At 43.8% G+C, this 21,737-nt stretch overlaps 6 protein-coding genes across 6 annotated transcripts; 3 read left to right on the forward strand and 3 right to left on the reverse strand.

Moving 5' to 3' along the window:
• Positions 1-28: 28 nt before the first annotated feature.
• Positions 29-519, reverse strand: LOC136099863 (histone H3). The gene has a single exon (XM_065834529.2). The coding sequence runs from the start codon at positions 487-489 to the stop codon at positions 79-81; it is 411 nt and encodes a 136-aa protein (XP_065690601.2). The 5' UTR covers positions 490-519; the 3' UTR covers positions 29-78.
• A 777-nt stretch (positions 520-1,296) lies between these two features.
• On the forward strand, positions 1,297-1,776 carry LOC136100767 (histone H3). The gene has a single exon (XM_065836114.2). It carries the CDS (start codon positions 1,316-1,318, stop codon positions 1,724-1,726), a length of 411 nt encoding a protein of 136 aa, XP_065692186.1. The 5' UTR covers positions 1,297-1,315; the 3' UTR covers positions 1,727-1,776.
• A 494-nt stretch (positions 1,777-2,270) lies between these two features.
• Positions 2,271-3,081, reverse strand: LOC139826020 (histone H4). The gene has a single exon (XM_071800786.1). It carries the CDS (start codon positions 3,036-3,038, stop codon positions 2,727-2,729), a length of 312 nt encoding a protein of 103 aa, XP_071656887.1. The 5' UTR covers positions 3,039-3,081; the 3' UTR covers positions 2,271-2,726.
• A 9,831-nt stretch (positions 3,082-12,912) lies between these two features.
• On the reverse strand, positions 12,913-13,780 carry LOC136100818 (histone H2A-IV). Its single transcript, XM_065836221.2, has one exon. It carries the CDS (start codon positions 13,675-13,677, stop codon positions 13,288-13,290), a length of 390 nt encoding a protein of 129 aa, XP_065692293.1. The 5' UTR covers positions 13,678-13,780; the 3' UTR covers positions 12,913-13,287.
• A 244-nt stretch (positions 13,781-14,024) lies between these two features.
• Positions 14,025-14,511, forward strand: LOC136100854 (histone H2B 8). Its single transcript, XM_065836300.2, has one exon. The coding sequence runs from the start codon at positions 14,050-14,052 to the stop codon at positions 14,428-14,430; it is 381 nt and encodes a 126-aa protein (XP_065692372.1). The 5' UTR covers positions 14,025-14,049; the 3' UTR covers positions 14,431-14,511.
• A 111-nt stretch (positions 14,512-14,622) lies between these two features.
• On the forward strand, positions 14,623-16,170 carry LOC139826025 (histone H3). Its single transcript, XM_071800808.1, has one exon. The coding sequence runs from the start codon at positions 15,700-15,702 to the stop codon at positions 16,108-16,110; it is 411 nt and encodes a 136-aa protein (XP_071656909.1). The 5' UTR covers positions 14,623-15,699; the 3' UTR covers positions 16,111-16,170.
• Positions 16,171-21,737: the final 5,567 nt, after the last annotated feature.

Below are 21,737 nucleotides of genomic sequence, written 5' to 3' on the forward strand. Positions count from 1 at the left end.
AGAGACACAGCTCTCTCCGGTGGCCATGTGGTGGCTCTTAAAAGAGCCTTTGGGTTTGGTGCTGGCTGGGCAGGAGCCTCAGGCACGCTCGCCGCGGATGCGGCGGGCCAGCTGGATGTCCTTGGGCATGATGGTGACGCGCTTGGCGTGGATGGCGCACAGGTTGGTGTCCTCGAACAGCCCCACCAGGTAGGCCTCGCTGGCCTCCTGCAGCGCCATGACGGCCGAGCTCTGGAAGCGCAGGTCGGTCTTGAAGTCCTGCGCGATCTCGCGCACCAGGCGCTGGAAGGGCAGCTTGCGGATCAGCAGCTCCGTCGACTTCTGGTAGCGCCGGATCTCGCGCAGCGCCACCGTGCCGGGCCGGTAGCGGTGCGGCTTCTTCACGCCGCCGGTGGCCGGCGCGCTCTTGCGGGCAGCCTTGGTGGCCAGCTGCTTGCGGGGCGCCTTCCCGCCCGTCGACTTACGCGCCGTCTGCTTCGTACGTGCCATTATTAGTCTTGCTTCACCCTAAGCCTGGAAAGTCTAAAAAACAGGAACTGTGCACTGGTAAACGCTCTAGCTCCTTTTTATATCCGAGCTCTGCTTTTTCATTGGCTGATGAGCATGGCCCACCTCATTGCGCCAATTTGAAAATCCCGCGTTAACCTCCTCTGTGCTGAAGCGAGTTCTTTAATAATTAAATCACAAGCCTAATTTTTTCATCTTCCATTTCTACGAACGCGACTTTTTTCCTTTTTTTTTTTTTTTTGTTTTTAAACCACTTTGTTAATTTCGGTATTCAATAAGTTATTTCTTCTTATGCAATCTACTGATGGACTGTGTTCCTTTACTTAGCAAGACTCGAGCATACTAAAGGCCGGTCAGTCTCATGTTGTCGTTATAAATTATTTAGGAAAATATTTGTACTAGAAATCCAAAAGTAAAACTCACATGCTTCCTTTAGCTTTTTAACTGCTAAACCAATATGCATTATTATAAAATATACACGGACTCGGTAAGCAGGATGTAGAGTCTCAAAAAAAATCAGGGAAAAAATAAAGAGCAAATAATAAAGAAATAAAACTTTTAGAGCTCTTCAAACTACCTCCAAAAATAACAGGAAAAGAAAAAAAAAGATCGACTGGTCTTTTGAAAAGGCTGGGGCTTGCGGCTCCTTCAGTTATCTCAGTTCTTAGAAGATGCTTGGAATTACCCAATTAAATTCTTCGCTTTTCGAACCAATCAGAGTCTGGAAGGCGGGGCCGCGACCCGTTATAAATGAGAGTCGCAGGCACTGCTAGTTTGTGTTACTGAGAGTGTAATACGCTGAGGTGATATGGCGCGTACCAAGCAGACAGCGCGTAAGTCGACGGGCGGGAAGGCGCCCCGCAAGCAGCTGGCCACCAAGGCTGCCCGCAAGAGCGCGCCGGCCACCGGCGGCGTGAAGAAGCCGCACCGCTACCGGCCCGGCACGGTGGCGCTGCGCGAGATCCGGCGCTACCAGAAGTCGACGGAGCTGCTGATCCGCAAGCTGCCCTTCCAGCGCCTGGTGCGCGAGATCGCGCAGGACTTCAAGACCGACCTGCGCTTCCAGAGCTCGGCCGTCATGGCGCTGCAGGAGGCCAGCGAGGCCTACCTGGTGGGGCTGTTCGAGGACACCAACCTGTGCGCCATCCACGCCAAGCGCGTCACCATCATGCCCAAGGACATCCAGCTGGCCCGCCGCATCCGCGGCGAGCGTGCCTGAGGCTCCTGCCCAGCCAGCACCAAACCCAAAGGCTCTTTTAAGAGCCACCACATGGCCACCGGAGAGAGCTGTGTCTCTGTTTTTCTGATGAGGTATAGGTAGTCCGTGCTGAGTGCTCTTTCCCGAGCTGGCGGCAGTGCTGATTCTGGGATAACGGGGAGGTTGGGGGCGCAGGGAACGTGGGATACGCCCCTTTCCTGGACCCGCGTGTGTTGGCGATTCTGACTGAGGTTCCCCGTTTGGAGCTGCCGCGGGGTAGGGAGCGGTGCTTAGACAAGCAGCATCCCTTCAGCCGGAAGAAGTGGAGTAAGAGGAAAGCGTTTTCGGACAGGGCTGGCGGTCTTTTCTCTCTTCACTCCCTGAGGTGCTACGGGTGCTCTTAAGCTGGTGCTTCTCCGTGCGCCTTCCCGCTCCGTCCCGCCCCACTCCCCGACTGGCAGAGCTGAGAGCGCCGCCATTTCATGAGCTTCGCGTGTGAGGCCGCTGCTCTAAAGCCGGCGGTCGCGCAGCAGCTCTCGCTGTAGCACTTTCCCCCGGTATCCTGTTGTGTTTTTTTCGCCTGCTTGTCCCTTCCATTCTCGTTTCGATAGAGACCGGAGTGAGGGAGCGAAGGGGATGGGGAGGGGAAGAGGAAGATGGATGAAAACAAAAATCATTTTGTTTCAGACCCTACTGTTTTTTTTTTCCTCCCTCGTGCCCGGAAGCCCAACAGTCAAGCAAAACCGCTGTTCCCCGAATATTTTTTTTCCGGAGAGCAATCGAGACATCCTCCACCACCCGTTTTCAAACTCGCCTGTTGCTTGAAGCTGGGAGGGTACCAAGACAGACCGTGGGCAGCACTTCCTACAGCCGATAGATACGAGCGTAAAGCCCAGCCTCCAGCCCCCAACCTTTTATCGCAACATCAACGAACAGCGATTACGGCTCTTTTTTGTAGGTGTGGGTGGCTCTTAAAAGAGCCTTTGTGTTATAAGAATGTAAGCTATCCCAACAACTAAGTTTAGCCGCCGAAGCCGTAGAGAGTGCGTCCCTGGCGCTTAAGGGCATAAACCACGTCCATGGCTGTCACCGTCTTCCTCTTGGCGTGCTCGGTGTAGGTGACAGCGTCGCGGATCACGTTCTCCAGGAACACCTTCAGCACTCCGCGAGTCTCCTCGTAGATGAGCCCCGAGATGCGCTTGACGCCGCCGCGCCGGGCCAGGCGGCGGATGGCCGGCTTGGTGATGCCCTGGATGTTATCGCGCAGCACCTTGCGGTGGCGCTTGGCGCCCCCCTTGCCGAGCCCCTTTCCGCCTTTGCCTCTACCAGACATCGTTACACACTCAATCGACCCTAAGCCGCGTCTGCCGCAAATATGCGCCAGCACCTCTCTATATTGCCAGTGGTCCGACCTGGTTGAGGACTGCGGCGGGGTAGGGCACGGGCGGGCTCATCTCCGCGCCCTTCCCCCTGCGGCCGGGGACGTTCGCGCCATCGCCTCCGACAGGCAGCGGCGGTGGGCGGCACCGTGCTCACCACTGCGCCGGGACACCCCGTCTTCCCCCGCCGGCTCGCCCTGGGCATCGCGGGAGCAAAGCCCTGGGCGGAGGGCCTCCTTCCCGTCGCGCTCGGCCCGGCTTCCCGGTCCCGTCGTTGCGTCGCTCGGTGCCAGTGTCGCAGCCGGGCCCCGCCGGTCGCGGGTCTGCAGCAAAATCCAGCCAATGGGGGCGGCGGGGCCGGGAGCGCCGCTTCCCACCCGCGCTCCTCCGCCCCGCCCGCGCTCCGCCGCCGCCATTTCGCTGCGCTCCAACAAAGGGCCCAGTGCGGGGGGACCCGGAGGGGCCGTGGTGGTGTTCTGGTTAGTCAGTGTTTCCGACTTGGGGAAGGTCCCTGTGCATAACGTTCACCTTGGCATAGCTCTTTGTTTTAGGAATATCTGTTGAGCATTGAGCGGTTCCAGTGTATTCTGTTAGCAGCTTTATCGTTTCGTGAGAAGATGCTGGTTTTTGTAGAAGGGCCTGTTGGCTCCACCAGGTCATGGTGTGGGAGCTGCTTCGGCGACTTCCAGAGGCAGAACCGCTGTCAGAAGCTGTCAATCTTTTCGTGCGCACACACTCTCTTTTGCGTTTTCTGTCGTAGTTCTTAAATTTACTGCGAATGTGTATTTGAAGATATTTTTACTTTGTTCTTGGAGGTCAATCAAATAAATGCTTTTCCACACATTTTCTTTACCATCTTGTCAGGAGTTTTTGCTTGGTTAATTATATCTGCGTGCAATACATAGGTTTAGGTTTTTGTGTTTGGTTGCTCAGGTGGTTTTGTTTGATTCTCCCCATTTTTTGCCTTTTTCCTAACGGATCTCCATTAATACAATGCATCCGGATTGTGGGAAGGTTTTACTTGTTTAGTTTTGCACCTGTTTTCCTTCAAGCTGTCCTTTTTTGTTTGTTTTTTTTTTTTTTTTTGGATGCTCTTTCATCCCTTGAAAGACTTTTTTCTTTCTTTGGGGGTTTGGGGATTTTTTTTTCCTCTCTCTTTAGCCTTCTACTTATGCATGTTATTTAATTCAGACTGTTTGGGCACCATGTTGATAAGTCTATTTTCATTTGTAGACAGCCAGCTTGGTAATGTTTATATCAGCCTTTATAAATATCACCTGATTTTTTTTTCTACAGAAATAGTATAAATGCATGTATCTTTGCATATCAATCTTCGTGATGCTGTTGGCACAGATTAAGCTCTTCAGTTTATATTAGAATCACTGTGTCTTTGCACATTGTTTTCAATTAACTCACTATTTGAGAAAAAAGTTAATCAGTATGCATCCTCTCTTTTTCCCTTTTAAAGGTTATAGCATGAACAGAACACAACAGAGAGCTCAGTGATGCACTTGCCTATTACTTATCTCAGTATACGATATTATACACATTTTCCTTGGCAGTGATTACTGAGTGTTTTCTCTCTATTTGTCTAGATTCAAATGACCTCTTGTTCTCTTAAGGGCTGGTGAGAGAATAATTTTTTCTCTTCTCATCTGATGTGTGTTTTTAATCATATAACTTTTTGCACATCTGTTCTATATCTTTTTTCATTGTACCTGATGACTTCAAACCGTGTATGTGTTAATATTCTTGTACATTGTCCACTTAAACAATTCTCTTTATGTGATTCAGTGAAAACAGGTATTACAAACTGCTCTGTTCATCTCCCATGCCTGGTTTTAATTGGTATTTTGTCAAAAAGTTGCACTCCCTTTTAGCATCCATTTCTCATTGCTTTTTATTTCAATAGATCTCTTTTTGTGGCACTTATATTGTGGGCGTTTTTTCTTCCATGAAATTTAACCTTTGCTTAGTTTTACATCATACTTTCTTAATTGTCTCAGTATTAAACTTCCTTAAATAACAACCAACTTCTCATCCTCATCTAAGGGCCATTACTTTTCAAGAGTGACAACCCAGCTGAGGAACCGAAACAACAAATACTGTGGTTTGTTCTTGACCTAAGCAATAGCTTAGCTTCAAAAGGGATGAAAATCACTGATGGTCTAAAGTGTGAATTTTTATTGTGAGCAATTTTACACAGAATCTTTGTAGATATGATAACAAAGTACAGGCAGATAGAACCGATTATTGCATTACAGTGTGCTTGGGTTATTTGAAGAAATATTCTATATTTTGTGATTGCTAAAGCCAAGTTATACTTACCCAATTCTGTATTTTCACCACCAAACAACAGACAGTTTAATTTTCTTGGGGTTTTTTTAAAGTATAATATATATGTGTATGGCATCTTTCTAACTTTTCACTGGCAGCAGTAGGTATAAAATAACAGTTAATATAACATTTAAATGTTGGGACAGTCCAGAAAATAGACAAAATTAAACCAAAAGGAAGGGCATACATCCTGTTTACAGGAGCTCAGATCTTTGAATGTTCTCAAAAAGATGGAAGGAACTCTGAGCAATCTGTATTGATTGGAATCTGGAGTAACATTTCCTAATATGACATCTTGGTCTCATATTTTATGGCCAGGGTTCATCATTCAGTCCGAGTGGTTCATTTTCATGGATTTTATTACTCAGAATCAAAAAGTCACTATATGAACTACTCATTAACATATTTTTTTTTTTTTTTTTACATTTCAGCTTTTCCCATTAATCAAGACAGTATGAGAAGGGTGAAAAACTCTGTTTTCCTCTTCCCAACAAGGCAGCATTAATTGGAAGAGCCTTGAGGTGCCTCTCACATGATGTGTGAAGGCAGTCAGGGCACACTGGAGTGAAGGAGCAGGTTCGTTGAGGGCAGGAAGGAGATAGAAAAATGACTCTGCTCCTCTTCGCACTCTAGTTATGTCACGAAAGATTGTACCACTCCCCTTTTGCACCAGCTTTCAATCTCCCACCCTGCCATTCCATCCAATGCTCCTGACCGTCCCAAATGACAACCACCTCCTTCAGGAGGCTGTTGCAAACTCCGAATTTCAAAAATTGTTTTTAATGATCTTTTGGGTTTTGAGGAAAAGTGTTTAGCTGCTATCGGAAGAAGCTGCTGATCTCTCAGCAGATCTGCCAGCATATGTATTTTCAGTTAATCAGGAGAATTGATATCAATTTAGAAAATCTCTACAATGTGGTGTGGTTTTTTTTTTTTTTTTTCAAACCAGCTGAAGGTACGGGATAGAAATGTTGCAGTTTGGAGATACAGATTTGCTTCACCTTCTAAAGCAGAAGCTTTTCATAAATTTGCTACTTTACTTAGTTGAGACATTTGTGAGGGAAAGGCATAAAAAACCCCTGCATTCCTAGGGAAATGTAATTGTCCTCAGAGTCTTAGAGTGACAATCGAGAGGATGAAAATATTACAGAAGTTGTCTAATTACATGTAAAAAAGAAAAAAATAAATTATTGTTGTAAGTCGCATCACATTTTCTTTTTTTTTAATTACAGCACGTGCTTCGTGCGTCCTATTCATATGGAGACTCCAAGCTGTCAGCCTCTGCCTAGGCCATCAACCTTACACCTCTACACTGCCAGGAGACTGAAGACAGGACTGGTGGTTACCCCTTCAATATAAAATATAATCCCACATTTTGCACCTGACAGCTCAATATGCCCTTAAATTACTGCTGGAATATCTGAGTTCTGATTAGCTTAGCCCTGTTTTTCAGTTTCATTCACCTCCTGCCCCTGATCCCTGATTCAGTCTTCAAGAACTATCTCACCACCATCTTCCACCTTCACTGCACCCTCTAATGCATCTGAAAAAAATAAAAAAATAACTAAACAAAAGTTTGTTCTGTGCTCAGGAACACTACAATTAAAATAATTTGAATGTCAAGAATCATCAGAAGATGAATAGGGAGCGAAACAGGATATTTTATGCTTGTACCATTGTAACAATGTGTGAAATAGTTGCACCTTGAGTACTGTGCACATTTCTGGTCTCTTAAAAAAAATGTAGTGCAACTAGAAAAGAAAGTTATTAGAAAAGCCATAAAGATGATTTAAGGTCTAAACCAGCTTCTCTACAAATGATACTAGGACACTTTCAGAACAGAAACAACTGCTGGGTGAAGATGGTCTTGCTTATATTTACTGTAAGGTCAGAGGCTAGAGCTGTCAGATTTACTGAGGACTGATCTAATTATAAAGTTACTTACCAGGCAAAATGTTATTGAGGCCAGAAAGACTGCCTAAATATCAAAGGTGGTTTCTTTAAGTAAATTGACTCCTTATCTCTATAGGCTTTTTCTAAATGAGGACCTGAAAACGATGAATGAAAATGTGAGGATCGAGCCATTTCTCTCCTCTCTAGAAATCAGTTCTGGAGAACACAGATGCTGCATAACTAATAAGCACTTCCTAACACTGGTGGCAAACAGCTCCCATCTCTTAAAAGACTTCAAAACTGATCCCTGGTGGTATCATCTTCCATTTAACAACACACACTTCCTGAAGATCAGTTTTGGTTTTACCATAGGGTAAAAAAATACGCAACCCCAAACAAACAACCGACCCCCCAAACAAAAACTACTTCCCCAAAGAAAAATTCCTATTCATTTGTTTAACGATTTTTTTTTCAAGGCTTCCAAGTTACTAGCATCCTGGTTTGTGCAGGTATTTCCATGGTTCTTTCACGAACTACTTGAGGAGACAAAAGTGGAAGTTCCATGACAGAAGAAAGCTGCAGTGTCTGTAGGAAGATGGAAGGGCTTGGTTTCTGTTTGAAATACGTCCCCATATGTCAAGACCAATATCATTTGTATGCAGAGTGCAGAGACCTGAAACAACTGAATTCTTAAAGAAGTGACACATAGAGATGCCATCCGGAGGGGATCAGCCTAGTTAGTATGGGAGCATTGTTTCTGTACCATGCAGTCATGCATCAGGTTTTCTAGGACAGAATGAATAAGGTGGGAAATGCTCTAACGATCATGGCCTCCTTATATAAGTACTTTATGAAGAGAGATAGTCTCTCGGTCTCTCAACTGCTATTTTGTTGTCGTTGTTGTTGTAAATATAAAACGCAGTTAAAATCAACAGTCGATGCAAGAGGTACTGAAAACGCGAGCTGGTATTAACGGCAGTCCGGGCGGGCGGGGCGCTTATCACCGCACCGCGGTGCCATTCAGTAGCTTCATCTTCCCTGCCTGCGGATTAGCGTAATGGGAATGACTTGGAGAGGGACGGCGGAGAAGGTAACCGGAGGGAGATGAGAGGGAAGCAGGGCGAGGAAGAGGAGGAGGAGGGAGGGAAGTTGCTTCCCGGGCAGGATTGGTCAAAAATTGCTGCAGCGGGGACGCGGCGGCGCTGGGCGGGCGATGCCTGTGGCCGCCTCTCCCCGCCGCGCTCCGGTAGCTGTTTCACGGTGCGGGGGGGTGGAAAATCTCCCAAACCAATCGATCGGAAGATACAAAGAGAAAGACGTCCAAGGAATTAGCATCGATTTATGGCAGTCCGCAAAATGTTAATGTTATGTACACTCAGAGCATTTATTGTTACCTGCAAACTGCAAATGCAGATTTTCGCTGCGTTTCTATAGCTATATAATGCAACCGACTTTCAAGCTTCACTCCTGTCATTCAGATTTTCAAAACGTCAGTGCCTCTGAAACCGTGTGAATGGAGACATGTGAGTTTCTTTCATGTTCACCAGTATCTAAATTGATTCCATACTGTATACCTGAGAAAAAATAAACAACGTAAATGTAGGAGATGATCGCCTTGCCAGTATAACAAGCTCAGGCAGGATCTCTCCCGAGCATATTTTATTAATGATTTTGCAAAACTGGGTGTCCTACCTAATAGTAGGCACATGGAATAGGGCAAAAAGCTCCTGCTTATATCACCCTAATCCCAGCCGCAAATCCTCTCCCCTGTTACCCATTAGTTCGAGTACTACAGGGTTTACAGACTACCTGATCCCTGCCTCAGTTTACCTATTTCATTAATCTAATTCTAACACCCGCCCCCCTTATTGATTATAAGTGTGGATTCCTGGGTCTCCGGCTACCCTGTCCCGTAGCTTAACTTTTCAAATACAGTAATCAGTTTACATTCCAGAATTAGTTCGAAAAGACTTTGTTTTGCATTAAAAATTCATAGCCAGATGTCTTTCAGTCCTTCCCTCCACTGGGGTCTGGTGCCAGAACAGTTGTAACATTCCTCCTTCAATGGCTGCTTACAATAAAAAACTTTTTTTTAAAAACTGATTTGTTGTTTAAGCAGGCCTGTTTCACAGGAGTATGAAAAGTTAATTGCTGATGGTACTATTCAGAACAATTCTATATATTACACCACATTTGTAAGATATTCCTACTTGACAATATTTTAGTTTGTTATGTAGGATTGTAGAAAGGTACTAAATGAAATAGATATTTGAATGAAGAGGTATTAGCATAGTTTATTAATAGACCTGTAAATATTTAACCTTTGTGTAGACTATATCATGTAAATGTTCAAATAAGTTTTACAAAGAACAGCCCACAGTTTCGTGGATCTACCCTCAGTAGCAGACAAATAATTCCATTCACCTTTGTGGGCATATGCTCTAACTTGCCTACATTTTTGGCAGATACAGTAGCTTAAAGCAACTTTTCCCCAGAAAGCGGGAAGGAGTTACGTAGACTTCCTCTAAGACTGTGTTAGGCTGCTTCATATCAAGGGATTTTGGACAATGACTGTTCACTGTTCACTATCAGGTTGTTACAGAATGAAAGAGCATAGCCTTTTCAACAAAAATATGAGCAAGTATTTTTGAAACAAAAGAACATTTAAGGGCACTTCCCATACACCATTGTTCACAATGATTAAGTTAACCAAAGTGTCAATATTATTTTATCCTTCACTCTATTTCACTTATTTGTCTGCATACTTGGGAATGTTTCTGCAGCTAAGTATGAGGTTTGTTGGATTTTTGTTTGTTTGGGTTTTTGTTTGTTTATATTACCTCACATTTTATCTTCTAGTGCTTTATGAAAAAGCAAAACTATGGAGTAACTACAGGTTGAAGAACATTATTTGATGCCAGGATATCTGAGAGATTGTACTACCTATGTCATAGCTTGTACTTTAGAGCCTAAGTTTGGATTTAAAGATCAAGAGTAGTTTAGGTCATCTATGACACTAAATGTCTTTTCATGACCACCAGCATCTTTGATGTATTGTTCTTAAATCTAAAGCCTTCCTCCTTTATGTAGAAATCTGTTTGGGAGCTTAGGTTGTTTGAATAGTTGGAAAGAAATTTGGAAAATGGTCCAGATTAGTTAGAAATTCTGCATCTCAAATGAATAAAATACTTGTGGTTTTAAAGAAAATTTTAATGTCTAATCTGCCTCATAAGTCAATAGGTATTACAATTCACTTTTCTCTTCTGTTTTAATATATACAGAACTTTTCTTTAACTGTGGTGTGCAGACAGAAGATGTGTTAGTTTATAACAAGCATAGTTACATAAGGAAGAACATATTGCCATTCTACATTACATGTGAAGAATGGTCAGAAGAAACAAGGATATGCACTAACTGTAGTAAAATATTGCAGTCATATTATAGCTGAAGAAAAAGAGGATTTTGTATACAGAACTCACCAGTTTGCTTGTACTAATAAAAACATGTAAAAAAAAAAGTGAAATTACCATTGGTGGCACAGAAATGGTGAGCTTTGTGGTTTACTATTACTGAGTGTAACTAGATTCTAGTGAGAAAGATAATTAAAAAAACCTTAGACTAGATTTCAATCTGTCGTTTGAAAATAAAAATGTTAGAATAGTTGTGTTTTCAAGTGACTTTTCATACATCAGTGAGGAAAACCCCTCCTCCTCTAATCCAGACATACTTCCTTCTCAGGCACTTCAGTGTGACCATTTATCTTGAAAACGGAGAAATATTCCCTCCTCACAGGTTGTTTTTGAGGGCAAAAACGAAACCCGGGAGGCCTATGTTTCAAAACATGGGATTTTCAAATAGCCCAATCAGAACCTTCTACAAATCAGTACAGTGTTTGAGATCCATGCAGTCTTGTTTACCCATTCTAAATACCCACCAAACAGAAGGTTATTTTGCTTAATATACTGAATACAAGAAACTGAGATTATTAAACAATAGAGTGATCTTCAAGCATTTTAAACATAGTTCTAACCTCAAATTTCGGAATAGCTGCTGATAAAGTCCTGCCACTAACAGTTTCAAATATTTGCTTCTGAATGGTAGATGATTAATACCTAACACAATTTCTTTCAACAAAACAGGGCTGATAAAAGGGAGAAAAAGTAGTCTTCTAACAAAACCACACACACACCCCCAAACAAACAAATACACAAACAAACAAAAAAAGAATCGAACTTGAAAACTGTGTAAGAAGCAAATATTGTTTAAAACTATTCCCACGATTCTCATCTTGTTTCCAAGCAACACTTCAGCCAGGCACTCCCTCTGCTTGAAAAACATTTTCAATTAACACATTACCACAGTGACTCACTCCTCTGCTTCCTGGGGGAGGAAACTCTAAAAAGCAGTACAGTTTCCTCGACTTATTTCTCAAGGGGCACTTTTAAAGAACAAAGAAAACACTCCCCAGGCCCGCGGGCCGGAGCATTCGGAGGCTCCTGGTAGTGCATTCCTGGGTCTCCTTCGGCCAGTTTTGTTTTCTTCCGCATAAAACACTACAGAAAAAGAAATAAAATCCTATTTTACCTATACGTACCAAACAACAGAAGGAATGAAGTGTCCCTTACAGTGGAAGAAAATCAAACGCAGAGGGGGAGAGAAGCCTTCACTACCTTTCAGCAGGCTGGATCATCGAGGCTCCTCTGGTTTCTCTCTGATTCTCTGACGCTTCCCCCCTGCCTTTTTGAAAGCTGTCTCTGACCATGCCCGAGACAGTCTGCCACTCCAGCCCCCACCTCCAAGAAGGCAGCTCCGAAGCCTGAGAGTCCCAATCTCCCCGCGGTGATCAGAGGCCATGACCACCTCCACGCAGCACAAGGGGCTCCCAAGCTCGAGAACGCCAAGCCATAAGCCTGCAGCTGCCATGGCCAAAAGGACCTAAAAGGCAGCACCAAAAGGTGCTGCTGAGTCAAAGAAGTCAGAGCCCAGGAGTCGTTACTGTAAAATTAAACTTCTGTACATAAACCAAGCAGCACTTTTAAAAGCCATTCATGTAATTAAAATGAAAAAGGACAGAAACATCAATTTAAGTCTAGACTGACGCACAATGATCCTCTGCCTCACATATGTGACGGTTCATAGTGATTCTCCAGGAACTCAGATGCTATGGAAAAGCACTCTTTAGCTTATCATGTTTCACCATGTGATCTTCCATTATGATTTCCACCACCACCTACCCCCATTATTTACTGACCCTGTCCTTTGGAAACAGTCCTGGCTCAGTTATAGGAGAGCATCCCAGTGAAATATTTAATTCTCTCATTATTGCCTGGAAGATAAAGTACAAATATGCAAAAAATTAGATCTCAGGAGGCAGAAAAAGAAAGCAGCCACTATGCAAAAAGCACTTGGACTCCTTTTCTATTCCGAAATATGGGAAGCAGCAGCTGCGCCGGGAGGAAAAGGCACCCCATCCCACCCCGGATTTGAAAACCGCGCGCTCCAGCCCGATTGGCTGGCGCCGGCCCTGCCCCTCCAGGCGGGTGAGCACAGACACCCTGCCCCCTCCCCCCCCAGCCCACCTCCGCCGGGATTAGGGGTGCTTCACCCCACTGAAAACATGAGGGGCCAGATAGCAAGCCCACCCTTGCCGCGTTCTCTTCTTAGGCCATCCTGCTGTGACTGATCTCGTCAGCTGTAACGGTTGTCTTCTGATAGTTTTGCAAAAAAGTGAGACTGAGAAAGTTTACATAAGCATGTTGACTTCTTAAGAATGCAGTGACCTACACCAAAGAGCAAAAAAACCCCGGTGAAAATTTATGATCCAGAAACATTCTTTGAAATCTAATGATCCCAGATATTAAAATAAAAAGGTTTATAAATAACCTAATATCTGGAGTCTCAAGTGTTCCCGCCCTTTCTAGGAAAATGGGGGTGGCTCTGAAAAGAGCCTTTGGGTTGTTTGTTGAAGGAGCTTTACTTGGCTTTAGCCTTGTGGCTGTCGGTCTTCTTGGGCAGCAGCACGGCCTGGATGTTGGGCAGCACCCCGCCCTGCGCGATGGTCACCTTGCCCAGCAGCTTGTTGAGCTCCTCGTCGTTGCGGATGGCCAGCTGCAGGTGGCGGGGGATGATGCGCGTCTTCTTGTTGTCGCGGGCCGCGTTGCCCGCCAGCTCCAGGATCTCGGCCGTCAGGTACTCCAGCACGGCCGCCAGGTACACCGGGGCGCCGGCGCCCACCCGCTCCGCGTAGTTGCCCTTGCGCAGCAGCCGGTGGACACGGCCCACGGGGAACTGCAGCCCGGCCCGCGACGAGCGCGACTTGGCCTTGGCCCGCGCCTTCCCGCCCTGCTTCCCGCGGCCAGACATGTCTCTAAACTACCTCGGAAATAAAAACAAAAAAACTAAGTAAAACAAAAAGCTACGTTAAAACGCAAAAACCTGAAATATCAGAAAAAGTGCGCCAAGATCTGACACCCTGCCTTTTTATCCCTTCCTTCTGGGGTTCGGTGGGACTTCTGATTGGTGGAGTCTGGGATTCTAAAATTAACCAATGGGAAGACAGAATAAATAGTGACCAATCGGAGGTGCTAGATCGTTTGACATCATGAACCTTTATTGTCCAATAGACAGGAAAAACCTTGAGTCATCTCATTTGCATACCGTCCCTATAAATAGAGGCGTCGCCGCTATTGTATTTACGTCGTTCCTGCAGCAGACAGGTAGTGACAGTCTTGTAAAATGCCGGAACCAGCTAAATCTGCTCCTGCTCCGAAGAAGGGCTCCAAGAAAGCCGTCACCAAGACGCAGAAGAAGGGTGACAAGAAACGTAGAAAGACTAGGAAGGAGAGCTACTCCATCTACGTGTACAAAGTGCTGAAGCAGGTGCACCCCGACACGGGCATCTCGTCCAAGGCCATGGGCATCATGAACTCGTTCGTCAACGACATCTTCGAGCGCATCGCCGGCGAGGCCTCGCGCCTGGCGCACTACAACAAGCGCTCCACCATCACGTCGCGGGAGATCCAGACGGCCGTGCGGCTCCTGCTGCCCGGGGAGCTGGCCAAGCACGCCGTCTCCGAGGGCACCAAGGCTGTCACTAAGTACACCAGCTCCAAGTAGAGCGTCCCGGATCGTCAGTTTTAACCTAAAGGCTCTTTTAAGAGCCACCCACGTATTCACTAAAAGAGTCGTTCACACTGATTCGGTTCGGTGAGTGGTATTTGTATTTAGCGCTGTTTGCTTGCCAAACTAGGGAATACTATTCCCTAGCAGGGAAATTATGTCACGTTAAAGTACCGGGGATGATTTTGGACGCCTTATATATGCCCTACCCTAACCGTTACTCGGGCAGGTCTATAAAAAGACTATTAAGCACTTAATTAGGCTGAAAGCTGTTAGGGTTTCTTCTCATTTTAAAGTAATTTTCTCTGTTCTAGTTTTTAAGTAAGTACAGAGAAACATGCACGGTAGTGTGTGTGGTCTTTTTGTTTGTTTGTTATTTTTTTTCCCCTGCTGTTCTGTTATGAAATAAAGCAATATCTCTCTTTTTAGAAAACCCGCCTTATTCCAATGTAGCTTATACCGTGTGTACTAAAATGTCACAGTTCCCTTTAAACGCTAGCTTTTACTCTATAACGACTTGCCCGTAAGCCAGAGTGGCTTGTTTACTCAGAGAGCTCCCTAGGGAATTGTCTATGTATGACATTTGGAAGACCATGTTTCATTAAATTCGTCACGCCATGCACAGTGGAACTGAAATTATGTAAAGTGAAATTTTTTTAGACCCATAGATTTCATACAGCAGTGCTGTAGGGTTTTTTTGTTAGTGTTTTTTTTTTTTTTCTTTTGGTCGTCTCTGATGGAAAATTAGCATGGCAAAATAGAGGTTCCTCATCAGTCCTAAGTGATAACGTAACAGGAAAATACAAATTAAAAAAATAGACATTAAAAAAACAAACCTGAACGAGACTGCTTTATAGAACTGTGCGTGGGCTGTTTTTTGAAAAAGCCTTTTGCAAAGGGGGTGAAATCCTGGCTGCCCGGGACAGAAGCTACAATAAAACCGTCTGCTGTGGGGCTGGAGTAAAAACTCCGTGTCCGCTGGCAGGTCGCCACTGTGGCAGAGCTCTCGGCGGGGCAGAGCTGAGGGATAAGAGAAAGCGCCGTCGCATTCAGCGGGGGAGGGGACTGCGGAGCGGGAACCGGCTGCTCTCCCCCTTCGACCCCCGCGGCAGCCGGCGGGCTTTTCAAATCCTTCTCTTTGTCCAATAGAATTTGTGTCTTATGCCTAGCCAATCACAGAGCGGTGATGGCTATAAATAGCGGGCCCCGCGGCGGCCTTTTGGACAGAGATTTGTTCTTCAGTTGCGGGCGGCTGCTCTTGCGGAGATGGCGCGTACGAAGCAGACGGCGCGTAAGTCGACGGGCGGGAAGGCGCCCCGCAAGCAGCTGGCCACCAAGGCTGCCCGCAAGAGCGCGCCGGCCACCGGCGGCGTGAAGAAGCCGCACCGCTACCGGCCCGGCACGGTGGCGCTGCGCGAGATCCGGCGCTACCAGAAGTCGACGGAGCTGCTGATCCGCAAGCTGCCCTTCCAGCGCCTGGTGCGCGAGATCGCGCAGGACTTCAAGACCGACCTGCGCTTCCAGAGCTCGGCCGTCATGGCGCTGCAGGAGGCCAGCGAGGCCTACCTGGTGGGGCTGTTCGAGGACACCAACCTGTGCGCCATCCACGCCAAGCGTGTCACCATCATGCCCAAGGACATCCAGCTGGCCCGCCGCATCCGCGGTGAACGTGCTTAAGCTTCTAGCGATCGGTTCTTTCAGAGTATCAAAACCCAAAGGCTCTTTTAAGAGCCACCACATGTGCACTGAAGAGAGCTGTAAACTCTTAAGTCTTGCATAGAAGATTGGAGTGTTTCCCTGTGCCTTTACAGGGATCAATATCTTGTATTTTGGGTAAGTACCAAACAAAATATACTACACGTTTTAAAGAAGCTAAAAACGATCCCTACCATTGTAAAACAGTGCAGACTAGTTTGAATTCCTGTCAAGTGATTGTGGTAGGTCAGATGTCCATTCAATTGCAGGCTTCCCTTTTCTCAATTTTAAGGTGGTTTTTTTTTTTTTTTTTGGTTTTGGTTTTGGTTTTTTTTTTCTGATTGGTTGTGTATTAAAAGCATTCATATAAACTTGTATTTGTAAAGATGTCTACAGATCTCTGCTTCTTGATTATCAAAGAAGATGTATTCTTGCTATTCTACATTTACTTTCTGTTGTTACGATAACAATATTGCGATTTATTGTCCCGACAGAAATATTATCCCTCCCAAAAGGAAGAGGTGGGGAACACGAGGCTTTTTTTTCCTTCTCTCTCCTGAAGGCACAAGAAATCTTTTCCTGCCCTTCCAGGAAAGGCACTCAGTCAGTAGTTTTCTCTGCCCGTGGTCTGTTTGCCTCTGTCAGGAGAACACCCCCTGGGCATCTTCAGTCCTTCTCAAGCACTTCTAATTTATTCACGAGATAAATATATTTCCAGACAAACCTAGGGATACGGCTGTGGCAAAAGTAATTTCTGTGACTCGCCTTTTCAAAAGAGGGTTTTTTTTGTGTTTTTTTTTTTTTTTTCTCCCTACGATAGACTTGTAGTATCCTTGATGCTTCTGGATACTGTATCCTGTCTCCATCTGTATTTAGCCTCCCAAAAATATTTGCTGAACTGAGCACAGAGAAGGTGTTTCCTGAGGGGTATTAGTGACTGAAAACACGGAGTCCAGAATTATTGCTGAATGAAGACTCTTTCCTCTCTGTCATATTTAGTGATTTTTTGTGAACCTATCCCGATAACAGGATTTCCCACTGACTATAACTACAGCTGTACAATATTTTGCCCTCTTACTCAATAGAAAGGTAGTTAGCGTCTGAAAAATCAAGATTTCAAAAATTATCTTCGGCTTTCTGACTTTTTTTAATACTGTATGTGTTGTTTTATGTAACTTGGGGAGCTTGCTGTTCCATCGAAGTATTAGTTTTTCAGTACTACAAATGAGTAGCTGCTTCTTTAAGAAGTGCTTGGATTGAGTTGAATAAAGGTTTCATTCAAACTTGGAAGCAAGGAGTCACAGATAATAGTTTAGAGGGAATACTTGTTTTGTAAAGCCTAAAACGGTAAGGCTCTTGTTTTTCGTTTAATTTGCTGATATGATTTCTCTCAGGAAATCTTCCTTTCTCTGTGTCAGGGACTTGGACTCTGCAGCAAAATCTGACCAATCAAGTGCCTCGACACACCATTTTCTTTTCCTTGTTTTTCTCACTCTCGGCCATTTTCTGTTACTTAACCACAGCGGGGTGAAGCGGAGCGGGGGGGCGGGGCAAGGTATCGCGAACACTACTTTGGAAATTAAGATACTCTATGTGATTTATTCCCTGTGTGTCGTCACCCTCCCCCCCCCCCGCTTCTGTTCCTTGGCACAGGATTTGTGTTTTTCCAAACAGATTTTTTTTTCTTTAATTTTTAGTAGATTATTACTAGTGTGATCGAAGAAATGAGTCTTAGTGAAAGCAAAGTCATTTCCTGTTGCTGTCTGTGATATCAAGAGATCTATTTCTTTATCTAAACCTGTTTACATATGTTAATGATAAAATTATTATCAATTAAATAATGCAAAATAACTGCTTTTAATATACAACATAGTATTTAATAGCTTTTGTTACCCAAGGATCAGAACACTCATGTTTCAGCAGAAGTTTGAGTAAAAAATGATGCTGTTTTTCATTTTCAATAAATAAATGACTTTTGAGGAGCAAGAAAGAGAAAGTTTTTATTGCTCTTAATCTCTGTAATTGTCTCATAGTCTTTTTAAGAGCTTGGACTGATTTAATAAATACAGTATTGCTTGGACTCATTCTGGGAGCTGCATGCTTGAATTATAAAAGCACTAACATTAAATTAGCTAAGAGGGAAATAGCAGTACAAGAGTGGTGTGGTGGTGTGGTTTTTTTTTGTTTTGTTTTGTTTTTTTCAGGAAGGGTGAATGCATATGAACCCTAAATTACAATGCTGGTTACAAATAAAGTAATTTTCAGGTGTAATACATTATAGAAGGACAGTACAAATAACCTATCATAGCTTCTCTTAGTGGACCAGGCTAGCAATTAGGAAGAACTTACTGTGTGAATTTCAAAGTCTGTAACAGCTGCAGATAGTTGAGATTGTTGTAGCAGTGATACGCAGAACAGTGGTGGAATGACTGTAGCTTATACAGTGGGCTTTGCTCTTCCTCATGTAAATGATAAATCCTGCCTTGAACCCTATCAGTTTGCATATGGTGTTGAGTTGCTCAACTATAGAAGAGCAACAACAAAAATCCCAAAACAGATGTTGGTTGGTGGAAAAAATTCCTTTCATAAGGCTTGATATGAAGAATATTTGATAATGTTTCTTTTTGAGCAAAGATAAATTACTTAAGAAATAGATAGACATTTGTACTTGCTATAAAATTCAGAGAACCTGAATATCAGTTGTTTCTGATACAGAATATATCCTGGAAGGTGTTTATCAAAACAAAACAAAAAAACCCCAGTCACAACATGAATGAGAAATAAAACTATTTGCCACAGGTAATTTATTTAGATAGTTTACTTGGTGTAAAATGTCTAAGACACACAGAGGTTACTTAGTACAAGATTTCCTAACCCAAAGAAAGAGTGGAAGCACAGGCTCCTCTAATATCAGCAAGGTCCAACAGTGTTCCTGTGTTTTTTGCAGGAGAGTCTGAGCTCATGAACACTATGAGGTAGAACCTAGCTGTGTGCAAGATCAGTTGATAATCTCATAAGGTGCTTTTGCAGGTGGTTTTAGATGCTCAGTGAGATATTTGATTAAGACCCTTTCTGGCTGGTTTACCATCCTCCATGAATGATCTGGTACTGTATTGGTATGAGCTGGCTCAAATCGCTGTTTGGATGGATATACTTCCTATCAGTCTAAGGGGTAAGATACAGCATAATCGCCGAGATTCTCGTGAAATACTTCCTTTCATCAGGAATATGTAAAAGGTCTGAAAACATTTTTCTAGAACAAAGGTATTTGAATCAACTCTACTTGACATTTATCAGTTTCTGACAAAAGCTCTAAACAGACATATTAATATGAAAAAGAGGTGAAGTCTTCATTTCAATTATCTGTTGTAATGTAAAACTTTTTAAAATTGATGTGTTGGCTCTTGTGCAAGCCAGTATGTGAAGATGAATCCTAAGCATCCTATCACATTATTTCCATTTGCAAATCCCTCTTTAGGGCTACCTCACAAGTCAGTCATGTGTTGGTTACAGTCTTTGGTAATCTCAGACAGTGCAGTCTGAGCTCAGCCAGCCTCAGCTCTCCTGCCAGCCCGAGCAGTACTACCTTACTTACTTATCTCTTGTCTCCTACTTCCAAGTTATGTTATATCTTCAACTGGGTATAACCATCGTTCAGACTATGGATGTACAAACCACACTGTAACAACAATATGAACATTTCCTAAGTTTTTGTAGCATATATAGGTGAACTTGAGGAAGTACTGATTGTCAGCTACTATGAAGCTATGCTCAAATTGGGAAACTCTTCTCAGCAAAATTGTTACTGAAATAAAAATGACTGATAATAAAAGCAAACTTACTTATAAACCAAATCAATCCAAATTTGATTAAGACCAGTTCGTAGTTGAAAACTGTAACTTCAATTTGATACCTTGACTTTGAGAGGCAAACTCTTCTCACTACAAAACAGTGTTGTTACAGTGTTCCATATATTGTAAAAGATGCATTCCCCTGGAAGTGCCAAAATTGGGTCCAACAAGCATTTCCCCCTGTTTTAAAAAAAATTAGGAAATTGTAACACAATATAGATCATGAAGAACTGTAGCAGGTATTGCTTGCCAGTACATAAACTTTGTAATGTGAAAGTCCTAGAGATGAGACATTTTTATACTCTTTATTCTTCTTTATCCAGGAACAGCTATGGCTTACAGGAGAGTGCTGTGGCAAAGTCCCTAAGCACTCAGGTTTCAGTCTGTGTGAAAACTCTCACCTCTTGCTGTAGCAATGCCCTAGGAAAGAGTACAGAGCTGTGGTGTGCAGCAGCATTACGAAGGACAGCCCTCCTGCCTTTTGGTGAACACTTCAGCATTCTGTAACTGCTGAACTCTGAAACCTTAAACTCTTTCAGAAAAGAGTGATGATGGCCTTTGCCACTCTTGTGAATGCTCATACAACATTAATAAATGAAATAATGAAATATGAAAAAAAATCACACTTTTCCAGAAATGTGAAAAAACACCCACATATTACCAGAAATCTGGAAATTAGTAATATATGTAAGCACCAGAAGGAAGAGCAGAAGAACAACTGCAAGTATGAAAAGTGTCAATTGTACCTAGACAGTAGGTGATAAAGATCCCTGAGTATCTCTCTGCAGTTTGTCTGGAACACCCAGATCGTGAAAACAAAGCTCAACATAAAGCAAGGGACAGCATAAACTAAAGCAATGGAGAGAAGATAGGAGAAAGATTATCAGTTCTGAATCAATAAGGCCTTCAACTCTGGAGACAATAATTGGTGAGGAAATTCTGATGGTCATAGAAGTGTTAGAGACTGGAGAGACAGAAGAATGGAGTTGCTGTTGGCTTCTAAACTGCACAAGAGGCACATTCAAGGACGAGCACATTGTAGTCAGCACCTCCCCCCCCCTGGAGACATGCTAAGGGCTCACAGCAAGCATTTCCTGCCCTGCCTGTCCCTGCAAGCAGCAGTGGTCTGCCCACTTGCAAACTTGGTGTGTTGTGTGTGATAGAATGTGTGAGTGAAACGACTGCTGCTTTAAAATAAAAATGACTTCCCTTCTTTGTAAGTTCTTCCATTGAGCTTTGCTGCAGATGTTGTGTTTGTTTGTCTGTTTGTTTGTTTGTTTTTTTCTTAACATCAGTTAATAGTTTATCATAGAGAAATAATAATTGTTATCAAGGTTCTGGCAGTGGTAGTATATGGCTTCAGTTCCATAAATGATTCCCTGTCTCATATGCTGTTTTACCTCCAAGCACTGTGACAAGTTGCTAGCACAGGACGGGGAAGAAAATATATTACTGGGTTTGATCATCCCATCTTTATATATCAGCAAAGACTTCACTATGCTGTGCTATGTCATCTGGTCTGATGTACATGTGGATCTTGTCTACATAATCAAGATATTCAAAAAGCCACTGAAATCACCTGTGTATCCTTATTGCTGCTTTCTGTATCCTGACCCATCCCTATACATTTTTGAAGACCCTCCAATATCTACCTGCATTCCTATACCATGTGGTGAATATTAAGATAGTTATAAGCATCCCTCTTCTCTCTCTGTTGCTAGATAGGCCAAAAGACCTGACCATGAGGCCTGCTAGAAA

The sequence above is a fragment of the Patagioenas fasciata genome, chromosome 1, assembly GCF_037038585.1.
Source record: "Patagioenas fasciata isolate bPatFas1 chromosome 1, bPatFas1.hap1, whole genome shotgun sequence".
Taxonomy (NCBI): Eukaryota; Metazoa; Chordata; class Aves; order Columbiformes; family Columbidae; genus Patagioenas; species Patagioenas fasciata.